This window comes from Tauraco erythrolophus, chromosome 26, assembly GCF_009769465.1.
Source record: "Tauraco erythrolophus isolate bTauEry1 chromosome 26, bTauEry1.pri, whole genome shotgun sequence".
NCBI classification, from domain to species: Eukaryota; Metazoa; Chordata; class Aves; order Musophagiformes; family Musophagidae; genus Tauraco; species Tauraco erythrolophus.
The window spans coordinates 511,079-524,189 of record NC_141490.1 but is presented as its reverse complement, the minus strand read 5'-3'; the positions used below and the strand labels follow the sequence as shown (position 1 = coordinate 524,189).

General features: G+C 54.6%; 1 protein-coding gene across 1 annotated transcript in view; it reads left to right on the top strand.

Annotated features, from left to right (window-relative positions):
* Positions 1-13,111, top strand: part of CADM1 (cell adhesion molecule 1) — a 45,625-nt gene that overhangs the window by 20,740 nt on the left and 11,774 nt on the right. The window contains exons 7-8 of the mRNA XM_086626938.1: positions 560-631; positions 9,912-9,944. Coding sequence (XP_086483064.1) covers positions 560-631; positions 9,912-9,944 — 105 coding nt within the window. The remainder of the gene's footprint in view (positions 1-559; positions 632-9,911; positions 9,945-13,111) is intronic.

The following is a 13,111-nucleotide window of genomic DNA, read 5'->3' as shown; positions in this document are numbered from 1 at the left end:
CAGCGGGAGCCGGAGCCGTCCCATGCTGTGGGTGTCGAGCCGTGCAGCGCAGCGGGGCCCCTCGCCCCACCCAAACCTCCCACCTGGGTTTTCCCGTGTAGACGTGCCCGTGTAGAACCCCACCGAGCACCGCTGTGTCTCTCTTTGTGCGTGTAAACCGTTGTTTTTGTTGTGGAAAGCGTGCAGTTTATTTCTCTTATGCCTCTCCCATCCCATCTCTCTCTCTCATTGACTAATTTGCGCTGGGTTTTGTTTATCGCTTTCATTTTTTTTAGCCTTGCAGAAGGGAAGGAGGGGGAGAGCTCGGGGGCCAGATCCTCCGGCCGGAGCAGCCCCGCACGCTGCTCCCGAGGGGCGGGTCGCGCTCGAAGGCGCATCCGGCTGCGGAGGATCTGGCCCACCGCCCTCGGAGCCGGCCGCAGAGGAGGCAGGGCGTCCCACGGCCGTGCTGCTGCTTTGCGTCCTCGTTTTGCTCTGAGCACGATTGATCGCTGTTGTGTTCTGCTTGTTTTTTCTTAATTTGCTTTTTTTGTTATTTTCCTTTTTATATTTTATCCAGATCCCCCCACAACTATCCCTCCTCCCACAACAACCACCACCACTACCACCACCATCCCTACCACCATCACAGGTACGGTACCTTCATAACCATTGGAAATGTCCTGAATGTTTATTGTCTTTTATGTATATAAGCAGAGCATGAAGCCTGGGGAAAACCAGCAAACAAATCGCTTGCTTTTTTATGGGTTTTAGTTTTTCCCTCCAATGCACCCACCGTACCGCGTGAGTCGACGAGTGGGACGGTCCGTGCTGCAGGTGTTTCCGAGAGGCGGGAATTGCCGTGGCAGAGAACACCGTTAACGCGGTTACCGGTGGCTGACGGGGGGTTCCGACCAAAGGGTGCAGACCCCACCCCTGTGCCCGTTCCTGAGCTGCCCGTTCGCGGGAGCAGAGGTTTGGTCTGTCCTTCCGTTTGCTCCCGCGACTGGGGGTGCTCTCTCGTGCCGGGGTGCTGGGTCTGGCTCTGGGTAAGCCCTCCTCACTCTCCAGACATGTGAATTCCACCAGTCATTTTTTACGGAGCCGACCACCACCTCCGGGACCCTTTTTGAGGAGCTTTTAGTGCGTTGAGCTTTCCCCTGTCTTGCGAGAGCAGATGAGGAGAAGCCACCGGCCGGTCACGGGACACCTTTCTCCGTCACACGCATCCTCATACTCCTCGCCAGACCCGACTCCCCCCACTCATAAGGAAGGCCCTCCCGGTTTATTTGTCCTCATTTGCATTGTCATTTTTCTGATCTTTTCTATCCCAACCGCTGCTTTTGCTTTTGCTTGCTTTTTTTTGTTGGTGTTTTTTTTATTATTTTTGTTTTTTGGTGAGGTAGAGGTGACAAACCGCAGGTGAGAACGCACCGTTGAGTAGCTAATGGCGTAACATTTACTGTTGCTTGTAAACTCTCCCCTGCATAAGTGCCTTCACCTTTTATTTGCTGCTACGACGTTGCTCAGCTGACTCTACCTGTCCTGCTCAGGGTGTTTTGTGGCTTCTTTTCCTCCTGAGGTTTTGGCAGCCCAGCCAGGCTCGGCTGGCGCGGACAAGCAGCCGAAGTCTTTCTTCCGACGTGCCTTAACGTGCGGGCATCGCCTGCCATCACCACCGTGTTGTCCACACCTTGCCATTCTCTGTCTTCCTCTTTCCAGGTGCTTCTCAATGACACCGAACTCCGGGCGCCCGCGCGCGGCTGCTTGGGATGCTCTGCCGGGAACGCTGCCCCATTCCGCGAGCCGCTCGCTTTCTTTCAGTTCTGTCTCTAATGTCTCACCTTAACCAGCTTTCGTTCCAGAGTAGCTTTCACACTTTTCTGAGGTCTCCTTAGGAGCTGTTTGCGGAGAATCTCGGTCCCGCGTGTCTCAGTGTAAGTGACCACACGGACGGTTTTATTTTGTTTCACGGCAGTTTGTTAACGCTTTCAGTGGATTTGGGATGGCCGAAAGGAAGAATTTCTCTTGCTCGATTGACCCCGTTACGTTTATGTCGGTGCCCGCAAACGTTGACTGTCCTTTTCCCGGGAGCTGGACTTGTCATCAGCGCGTCGTCTCCGGGATCGCCCCGGGACCGGCCTCCAAAGCGTGCGCTGTCCTCGCCCGACGTTTCCGGCTCCACGGCGGTGGTTGTCGGTCATAAATAGCGGTTCTGTTGTTTGCTCTTCCGCTGCAGTCGCTGCGAGTTGTTTGTGACTTTTCGGGAGCCTCCAGGCTCTCCTCCACAGCAGTTTTCCAGCTTTTTCACACACAGCAGTCAGAAGGGAGGTGGGCGGTTGTCGAAGCCAGAAGGGGCCATTGCCAGGACTCCTGTCCCGGCCGATCTCACGCGTGGCTGCGGTCTCGCTGCGGCTGTCGCATGGTCCCAGTTCGGCAGCGGCCCCGGCAGGGTTTGCCGGTGAGTGGGTGATGCCCAGAGCTGCTCCGCACCCCCCCAGTATGGCGCGGAGGTGCTGCTTCCGGCCGTGTCTTTCCCTGTAAGAACTCGCTCTTGAAGTCCTGCTCCAGTGTTGTGTTGAACGCGGAGATGAAGGGGTGATGGTCTTCCAGGAAGGGAGGGCCTCTCGGCCTGCCGTTCTCCAGCCGTTTCTCCTTGGTGACTTCCCGTCGGAGCAGACCGCTGCCCCGAGGGTCAGCACTGCCCTTTGTGAGGGCGCTGCTCTGTGGGGCTGCAGTGGAGGATGAGTAGACCCACAGAAAGGCACGTTGACCAGCAGCTCTTTGTGTCCTTGACGAGCAGAATTTGGGGTTCTTTGTTGTCGGCCTGGCAGAAGCACCTGGGGAGCAGGAGCACGTGGCTGTCCCGTGTCTGTCTCACACCTTTGCAATGACAGAGGATCTCAAACCCGATGCTGATGGCCTGTTGGCAAAGCCCAACCAAGCCATCATCACCTCCTCAATGCTTTTCTGTGTTGGCTTTGAACTGCTGAAGGTGCTCGAAACATCATGAAAATGTAATAACCTTCACTGATTCCTACTGCTCACAGTGTGTAGGAAGAAGATTAGTTAGTGCTGATAAGAGAAATTTTTATATTCTTCCCTGACACCTAATGCTGAATCTTCTTGACATTTGTCAAAAAGACGTCTTCTTGACATCTGCTGCCCACAAGCTCAGCGTGGTTTTCCCACGAAGAACAGCTAAGGCTTCGCCTCCCTTCTTGGGGCAGAAACATCGTGCGATTGTCTTCCAGGCAACAGCCAGGACGTATGAAGCTGCAGAAACTTTTGCTCTTCAATAGTGGAGAGACTTTGTAGCTGGAAAAAATCAGGTTGAATTAACATAGTCGGTGGAATTACGTAGCGTAGCGGTGTTGAAACGCTTTTTAAAGCCTTGAGAGACAATTGGTAGCTCAGTTCCCATCATCCCCAAAACGCCGCAGTACTCTTCTGGTGTGACAGAAGTGCTGTGGTGGCAGACGGGGCGCGAGCCGTTCCCCAGGGTGAAGGGGACTTGAAACCTCTTCTCTTTTGCCTTTCCTCCTGCTATTTCTTGGGTAATACTGGCCTCGTTCGTGTGCCCTGAAACCAGAGGAGTTCCAAATATCAATTGGCTTTGATTTAAAAAAAAAGAAAAGGGAAGAGACCCCTGCACTGGAACAGCTTCTCTGTCCAGAGCTCAGCTGTAGGTCTGCTGGCGTCTCTGGCAGCTGCCCTCAGGAAATCATGTCCTTGGAAGCAGTCCTTTTGAGTTACTGGAGATTACTTGGGCGGGATTCATTTTCCCCTCCTGAAACTACCCAACGGAACGATCTCCAAGGGCTGCGTTTGCTGCTCCGCGCCCTTGGTGAGTGCCTCCTTTCGTGCAGGCTCCGATGGCGGATGCCTTTTCCACTTGCTTACCTGCAGGATTTCTGCTCCGAACGCGTTCAGACACGATGTGGAAGCACAATCCTGTCCCAAAGAGTTTGTTGTTGAGTGACGACAGGCGCTGCTCAGCGAACGCGAGTCAGGAGAGGGCCGGTAACAGACGTGCAGGCACACGACGGAGCGTGGTCGTGCTCCACTGCGCGCTCCCGGTCCCCCCCAACCCACCGAGGTCCATGTCTGGAGCAAAGGGTCCCTGGATCAGCTCCTCTTGCTTGGCGTGTCCACATCCCGTATCGCCGCTGCCATGGGATTGACCTTCGAAGGCACGCGGAGCCGATGAGGCGGTTGTAGGGCAGGAGGTTTTGGGGAAGGTCTCCGCAAAGCTAACCTGCCGCTTTCTTCCAGGAGAAGGAGAAGCTGAGGTTCTTCGCAGCGGTGAAGTTTCCGAGCCAACACGACCTTTACAGCTTTTCCTCTGTCACTGTTGCTTTGCTTCAGTGTAGGTGCTTGAAGAGATTTCCTGCGTGACAGTTGGATTTTTTTTCGTGTATCCTCCAACTGCATTGATATTCCGACCGTTCTTTGGAGTTTCAGCTGTTATCGCTGGCAAGCCCTTTTTTATCAGTTCAAATTGTCCTTGTGGCTTTGTTCATTAAGATGTGCTCTATGATACAGCAGAGCAAACTGCATCATTTGCATTACCCCTGGAGTCGGCCCTTGAAATGCTGGTTCTGGACGGCTGTTGTTTCCTGGGAGACAGAGGTTCTCAAGAGTAGCCAAGCCCTCATCGTTGGGCACGGCATGGCACGGCGCGGAGGGGAGCGTTCCAGCCTGCCTTTCCGAGCATCGCTTTGCCGCCTTCTGGTCTTGCTGAGCACGTACGCCTCCGCACGCCGGGATCGGCGCTGTTATTTGTACACGCAAATTTGCATTTATCACGCTTTCTCCGCAGATGGATCGCGCAGGTGTCTTGGCAACGGTGTCGGCGGAGGCCCGGGGGTGCGGCGCTCGCGCACGTTACCGGCTCTTCGAGCCGTGCGTTGGATGCCGGTGATTCCGCAAAGCCCCCGCTGTCCGTCTTGCAGCAGTAGTGGTGGCCAGCTGGCAGATCCCCCTCGGGCACAGCCTTCTCTCCCACTTTTCCGCGCGGCCCTTTGGAGGTGCCCAGGCAGGAGACGGGCAGGTCGGCAGGAGCTGTCGGGCGTTCCCGCTGCGCCGCAGCTCCCAGCGTGTCTGGGTGCTCAGTGCTGCCGTGCAGGGGCTCAGCCGAGTGATTTGTTCCCCCAAATTATTTATTATTTAACTTCTGCTTTCCGCCGAAGCTGCTGCATGTCCCTGCTAAAATGTCAAGTTAATTTAAAGGTGGTACTGCGCTCTTCTGACATTTCCATCCAGGATGCGACTGCATCAAAGGGAATAAAGGAAGAGAGAGTAGCTGACAGGCCTGTTACAGCAAATGAAGTCAAATCAAATTCAGTCTTTTGGTGCCACATCCAGTTGGCAGACAGGGTGCTGCCACCTCCGCTCTTACCGGTGCAGACACCATCGTTTTGCTGGGCAGAAGGCGAGCATGCTTCGGGGCGAGCGAAGGCAGAGGGAGCTGGGCAGGCGCCCTCACCCCTCTCAGGCGGCACGGGCAGGCTGCGGGGGGAGCAGAGGAGAGGTCAGGCTGGCACAGGGTGCGTGCGACACCCGGCAGCGTGGCGAGCCGCCATCTGAGCCCGCGGTCTCTTTGGTGTCAGTGGAGAGCGGTGGGAGCGAACGCCCCTGCCCACGCAGATCTTTATGGAGAAAGGTGAAAAGGCGTCGGCGGAGCCGCGGCGCTGATTTCGGACTGGTTTCGTTCTTGTCGCACCCAACTGCCGTGCAGATTGCGATTATTTTTTGTGAAACATCTGGTCCAAAACATCACAAAACATCTCCGGGGGTGTTGCACACGCCTGTACACAAAAGTGCGCGGTGCGAGCTGGAAGGGTTCACGGAGCATCGTCGTAGAGTATCGTAGCGCAAAGCACGGTTTCATCCATCCTCCCGAGGGGCATTTGGGGGGTGCTGGCCATGCTTTTGCACCCTGAGGGTCTTTGGAACTCCTTTGCCCCTCGGACCGCGTTGCTGAAACGTCACGTCTCTGCTGGTGTCCAACAGGTCTGTTCAGTGGGAACGGCGGGGGTTGCAGGGCTTGTTACTCGCCCCGAGGACCTGCAGCAAAGCAGAAGTCCTGCGTGTAATGCTGCACGCCGGTCCCTGGGGCTGCCCTGAAGACAGTGGCGTGAAGGAATTCATGCTCACCCTGGCCCATACGCGTGAAGTGGTCTGGAAAATCGGGAAGAATAAGAGCTCCACAGATTGGCTTTTGTTTTCGGTTCAGAAAGGAATTTAAAAAGCAGATATCTGTACTTACTGACACCTCTTTACGTTTGAAAAAAGAGCGTATTGTGCCGTCATCGCGATGACATGCTGCCGTACCCCTCTTTACACCAGCTGGGTGGTTTTGAGCTCCGGTGCTTCTGTAAGGCTGCAGCTCCGCAGTCCAGGCGCTCAAGTTGGCGAATTTAATTTTGCTGCTGGGGTTTTAATATTCCTCCACCGTGCTCGTTCTGTTTAAGAATGCGGACTAATTACGGGCGAGTTTAAAGGGCCCAGTCTGTCACACTCTGCAACAGTTTGAAGTTGGAGAGAATCCATTTGAAAAACTGAGGAGGCATAGCGACGGAGCTCGTAACTCAACTCAATGTTGCCCAGATGCCTTCCTGCGGCGCTTCTATAAATACGGGTATATATCTGCGTGCGTGCGCGCGCGCTTCTGTAGCTGCCTAATGAAGTGGTGAGTGCCTGAAACTTGGGTGTCGTCCGAGTTCCCTTAGCTGGCAGATAACACCATCTGTATCGCAAGACGATGTGCGTTAGCGTCTTCATCGAGAGCTGGCCACGCCAAGCTCTGTTCTTGCGACCAACGCTCAAAAGAAAGCACGATTACGTGAAACGTGCAGCTTCATAGAGGCCAACGGTTCCTTTCTCGGATACCTTCTTTAATGGTAAAGCAGTCGGTCCCCTGGGGAATTTATGTACACGTAGATTTGGAAAGACCGTTGCGTTGTTTTACTTCTCCCCATACTGCGCGTTTTGTTGTCTTGGCGATCGGAATCGGGAGGAGAAGCCTTTGTGTGAGGATGGAAAGCACCACGTTGAGCCTCTTCGTTTCTGTGCTTTCTACTTTGTCCCCTCTGCTTTGCTGCATCTCGTAAAACAGCCCCTTTTCAGCACCAGCTGACCGTTTTAACCCACACGCATCACCTTCGTGCGATTCCGCGGCTGCTCTTCGCTCCTGTGGCTCAGGACCAGAACGGTGCTTGTTGGTGACGGCAAAGCTTTTCGCTGGCTTCGTTCAGCCTTAGTTAAGTCAGAAACACATCGAGGACTTTCTTGTTGGTCCGTCTTTGAGGAGAAGAGCTGATTTTTCTTGTAGGACATGGGGCAGAAGCCTGATGTCTAGGGTGCTGTATGTCTGGTCTGGCATATAAAGGCAGCAGCTCTTGGCAGCGAGGTAGGAGTCACTGGCACGTACCTGGAATTCAGGAAAGCACGCTTCAGGCTAGCCAGGCGCTCTCAGGAGCATGGGACATCTTGGGGCCAGGGATGTCGCTTCCCACGCGAGGCAGAGCAGCGGTGGAATTTGGCGTACGCACGGTTTGACACGCGTTCATTAATTTCCTGCCAAAGCGACAGCGACGATGTTTCTCTCCGTCGTCACCCAAGCCCCGTCGCAGCGCGCCTGGGTCGGGGGCCGCCCGTGCTTTGCTTTAACGCGAGATTATTCCTCTTCGGAGCGCTGTGCGCGTACACTCCTTCTTCTCAAAGAAGACTCTGGGATTGAAACGGACTTCCAGAAAACTCATTCTAACTGGTCTGTGTTTCCTACTGCAACCATCCAAACCATTTGCTAATCATAACTTTGTCATTCCAGCTGCAGCCAACATGTTGTTTGACTTGGATATTTGTTCGCACTTACAACCGCTTGAGAACTTTATTTTTTTGTAACCTGTTGGTCTCTGTCCCCAGCCGGGGAAGCGAGATGCACTGTCCAGTTTGCACTGTTTCTTGACTAATATCTCTTCCAGCACGTGAACACGAGTTTGCTTTCAGCAGATTCTCTATTTAGCGTAAAAGCTGATGTAACTTCTTTTTATTTCAGGAAGACAGTAAATTGAGGCTATTTATAGATGCCAAGACGCTATCTCAGGAATTAATACGCAGTTTTACAACCCTTTCTAAACGACAACTTTCCCCCCACCTTCACCACCATCTTCCCCTTCACCACTCACTTGGTTAAAACGAGGCATCGTTGGGGGATGGCTGCCCCAGCACGTCGAAGAGCCCCGCTCTCGTTCTCCTTTCCGTTTGGGAAGGCTCCCGGGCAGCCTCCGCCAGAGCTCCCGGCAGGAGAACGAGCGCTGGCGCCTTCGGGCGTGCGTTGGGTTCCATTGCCAGGATGAGCGCAGTACGTGTTGGCAGGGGGACAGGCTAACGACGGCTCGCTAATCTGTTCCGCACATCTCGGTGCAGCGTGTTAAATTGCGCAGGGTTTGTTTTGCTTTCGTAATTAAAGCATGTAGACCTCCTATCTGTAAGTATTGTGTATTCCTTGTATGATTCCTGTCTTCACTGGTGCTTCAGAAATTCGGACCTGGGCTGTCCTCAGCTAAGTCGCTAAGGAACGAGTCCTCCTTTCTGCACTGCCACCTCTGGGCGTGCAGGAGGACGACCCGTCCGGGGCTTCTCCGGCAGCAGGTTAACGAGGGGAAACGCCAATGTGAACGGTCTGTCGTTGCTCCAAAACTCAAGCTCCGGGCTGCGGTGCGGAAACACGCAGCAGAGAGCTGCTCTGCACCCAGCCGCACGGTGTTGCTCATTTAAACATTGCCTGCATCGAAGCGAGGGGAGGTGGGCGAAGCCCGGGCTCTGCTCCCCGCTCCAGGGTGTCGGTAGGGACGGGCAGTCATGGTCCTGGCATGAGGAGCCGGCCCACCGACGCGAGCAGCCAGCCTCAAAGGGTGTGAAGAACCAGGTGACGAGCCACCAAGTTCCGGTAGCTAAATAAGCCCCTACTTTGGATGATGGGAATTAACACGGTTTAGACCTGTTGGCGTAGAGGAAATAACATAGGATGCTGTCAGAAAAAACCTTTGGATTTGGCTCTGACTTTAACATTGCCCATTGCAAACACCTGAGAAGAGATGGAGCGTCTCTCCGCTGGCACGGCAGCAGCCCCCGGAAATTCCAGTGGTGCGTAATACGTGCCTCAGGCTGCCGACCAAAACAACCCCAGTATATTTTAATCACCAGTAGCCGCTAAGCAGTCAGACTGGTAACGCCTCTCGGCGTTGGCCAAGTCTGGAACAGCGTTCGTTACGCTGCAGAAACCACGTGTCCTACAGGCGCGTGGTTCGGCGTAGCCGAGGCAGGAGGTCCCCCGCACCTTCTGCACTGGACGGGAGGTCTCCGGCACTCCCTTCGTTTTTAGCATCTGCTCGCCACCTCTGAAACCGTCCGGGCTCGGAGGCTGTGCCACGTCCTGACGCGCCAGCAGGTTGCCACGTCGGATGGAGGAGAGGAGGGGTGGGAGCGCAGCAGGCGCTGGTGGCGGCGCTTCGGCGGAGGCAATGTTTGAATGCGCAAAAGCTCTTTTCCGAGTGTCGGCTCTTTGTCCCGCTCCCGAGCTTCTGTTTTGGTCCTTGCCAACGAAAGCGTTGGTGTCGGTGTTCTCCCCCGTCTCCTGTTCCCCTGACTTTGCAACCACCAGTAATTGTTCTGGCAAGGTCCTGGAAAAAGAGAAAAATTTACTGTTTTCCTCAGGCTCATAGCTTTTGAACTGGAGGCATGTCTTCTAAACAGTGCAACTCACTTCAAATGCTTTTTGCCTTTCATTTTATTATTGCTTGTCACGCAATGTTCTTTGAAAGCTTGCTCATATATTATCTGTTCCATTTTTTCCATTTTCCCTTTTTTTGCATGCCGTTCCTCCTGTTTCTTCCCTTCCTCCAATCCTCTGTTCCCGTGTGTAGACACAACGGCGACGACAGAACCGGCAGTTCACGGTTGGTATCACATTCCTGTTTACCTTATTTCTCAGCGCTGCTGAGGGGCAAGACAAGCCTGGGAAGGGGAGGCAAAAACGGGAAACGCGGTCTTCAAGGGAAAACCGCCTTCCAGGCGGAGCGATCTCCGAAACACCACGTGGTTTTTAAGGCTGGAAAGTCTGTCTGGGCTCGTCGTTTCTGTTGGGACTTCGCAGCTGGTGGTTGCGGTGCCGGGCGAGCACCGATCCCACGAGGCCCGTGGAAACGGCGCACGTGCGCGAGCGGTGCCGAGGAAGAGAGTGATTCTCCGCTCGTCTCGCTCGCTTCCCCTCTGAAAAAGAAGTCGGGCTTTTGAAGACAGGAATTCCAATTTAATTTTTAAGAGGTGTGTGACACCCTGAGCATTCTTGTTGCCTTCTGAGCCTGTGGGACAGCGGGTCTGGCAGCATGGGGCGGCACCGGGAACTCTGGGGACGCTCCGCAGAGGAGCGTGTGCCTCGGGGGTCGGCAGCGAAGCCTTGTTACGCTGCGGGAGGAGGTTTGGAAAACAACTAGCAACACTTTCCTATCGGCATAGCAGTCTAGCAAAGTAACCCTCCTCGTCTGCGCCAGGCAGCCTGGCTAACAGCTTGACAGCTTCCCGAGCTTCCTACGTGGTTGAAGCGAGCCTGGAGAGTCCCTTCGCACCGGGAGCTGAGCATACCGCTTTTTGGCACGAGCTCGCGTTTCAGCTGCAGAACCAAAACCTCTGACAGTTTTAATTAAGGCTAATCCATATTTGAGTTTGCTATTTTAATTCCTTGGAACTCTGATAAACCGCCTGTTTCTGTTATTGACGGAAACCTGTAGCGCACGCACAACAACCTTTTTCCTGCCTCCTCCCAGCGAGGCACACCGTGGGCGATGGTGGAGGGAGGGCGAGTCGAGTGATGGTCAAGTAGTGATGCCCCATATCAAGTGGAGGGATGTGCAGTTCTTGGCCCCAGTAACTCATCCGCTCGGCTGCCTTTTCCCACTTGACATAAAAATTGGAAGCCTTCAGGTGTAGTTCTGTCGCTGATCTCCCTACGTGTGTTTAATGTCAAGATGGAACGTGGGTGATCTTGTAGCTGCCCTCACGAAAGTCACAGCAAGGCAATAAAAGTCCCGGTGACGTCTCGTCCTGTGCTACACTGACACTCGTGAAAGTCAGATGAAGGCAGAACCTTCGTCACCCCATCGTTGACCCATGGGGAGAGCCCCGAAGAGCCGACTCTGAAGACCACAGCACAGTTTAATTACCTGCAGGTCTGCTTGGTGGCACCTGCTCAGGGGGTGAGGGTCCCACTGCTCCTTTGAAGTACCACCTCCGCTGCGGGGGAGTCGCTCCCTGAGACGATCCCAGTCAGACAAGCTGCCACAGACTTTCCTGCCTTAAAACCCATCAGGGTTGTACCCATCTCCCCTGCGCCCGCCCTCGCGGGGTGCTTTTCCCGTGAAGACTCGGGGGTTTCTTTCCAAGCTTGTGTTGCTGGAGTGTGTATGGAGTACACCAGGTGTTTCTGTATGTTGGCCATTTGTTCTTACCGATGTCCGATGGGAGTGAGCATGTCTGTGAATGACCAGAACTGCATGGGCATGACCTACAGCCAAATGGATTTTCTCCAAAAACGATCGTAAATGAATTGGGGGGGAAGAGAAAATGAAACGACAACAATCAAAAAAGTAAAAAAAAAAAAAAAAAAGAAACGAACCCAAAAAAGAGATTGATAGCAAAGAAAACGAAACGCAAGGCTAGTGTGGAACCAGCCCCATCCCGCAAGCCGGGAAAGGAGCTTTGAGCCATCGAATGTTTTGGAGCGTATCCTTGAGGACTGGGGGGGAAAGGAGTCCTGTGTGTGTGCATGTACCAGCGGCAGCAGAGCCCCTGCCATGCCCGTTTCCTGCTGCAACGGAGTTGGTGGCAGCGATGCATGAGTGACTTGACAGCACGAACGTTGTGAACCCTTTTGTTGGAAAATGAGAGCTTAACTGTAAATTTTCTGATGCGCTTTCTCCTTTCTCTGCACTGTTCATTGCCAGAACTCCAATAACAGCATGGTCATGGCCGGCAGGAAGGCTTGTGCTGCTGCTGCACCGCGCTGAGCCGGGCTTACCGAGCTCAAGCCCTCCTTCCCTCTCCTTTTGCCCCCCGGGGGGTCAGGGTGCCAGCGGGGCCGGAACCACTCTGCCCAGGCGCGGGCAGAGCTCGGCGCAGCCGGGAGCGTAACGTCTCCGAGCGCCTGCCGCCGCTCCCACCGGACGGCGAGCTCTTTTCCAGCCGGGCCCCTGCTTTGCTTCCCTCCTGCCCCTCTCCCCCCCAAAATCAACCTGCGAGTTTTTCATTTGCCAGCCGGGGAGCTCCGAGACCCCCGGCCCCCGTTTTGCCCCCTGGCACAAGCAGGGCACACATAAGCAGCCGTGACCTTAGACGCGATGGCCTTTTGCTACAGCAAAAGCGACGCCTTCATTTCGGCGCTTTTTCCCAAATTTTGCCCCCACCCCGTTGTAAGCAAAGAGCTTTTCGAAGAGCTCCGGCAGGATTTTTGGAGGCGGCGGGCGATGCCCGTCACCGCGAGTTAGGCTCAGCCCGGCGCCGTGCGCGGGCAGCCCGGCACACATGCTCGACGCGGGGGAGGCTGGCGCTGCCTTTCAGCTCCCGCCGGGGCAGGAACGAGGCAGGATTTCTGCTCATCCGGGCAGAAAGGTAGGGTGAAAAAAACTCTCCTCTGAAGCTGGCAAAGCAGGAAATCTGGAGTGAAGGTTAAAATAATGAAAGCATCCCCATGGTGAACGAGGAGTGACAAGAAAATACCTTGCCCGTAATATAGCAGGTAAATTCTTTCATAAGCTGGGAATTCTCCCCCGAAGGCCCGTGGGAATGTTTAATTATGGCCGTAGCAGGGTTCTGCACGAGAACGTTTAACGCTACCGTGTTAAGCTCTTGGTGCTATTTCCGACAGCGCTCAGTCTCTCAAAATGAGTTTTCCATGTCCGAAGCCCAACGCTCGGCGGTGCCAGGGCACCAGCCGAGGGCAACGGCGTGCAAGGAGGCGGCCTCGGTGCCGCTGCCGAGCAGTTCTCCAGGCCCAGCCGCCTGCTTTCCCTTTCGGAAGTGCCCTACTTAAAAGCACAACTAATAGCAAACGCGTTCCCAAACACGTTTA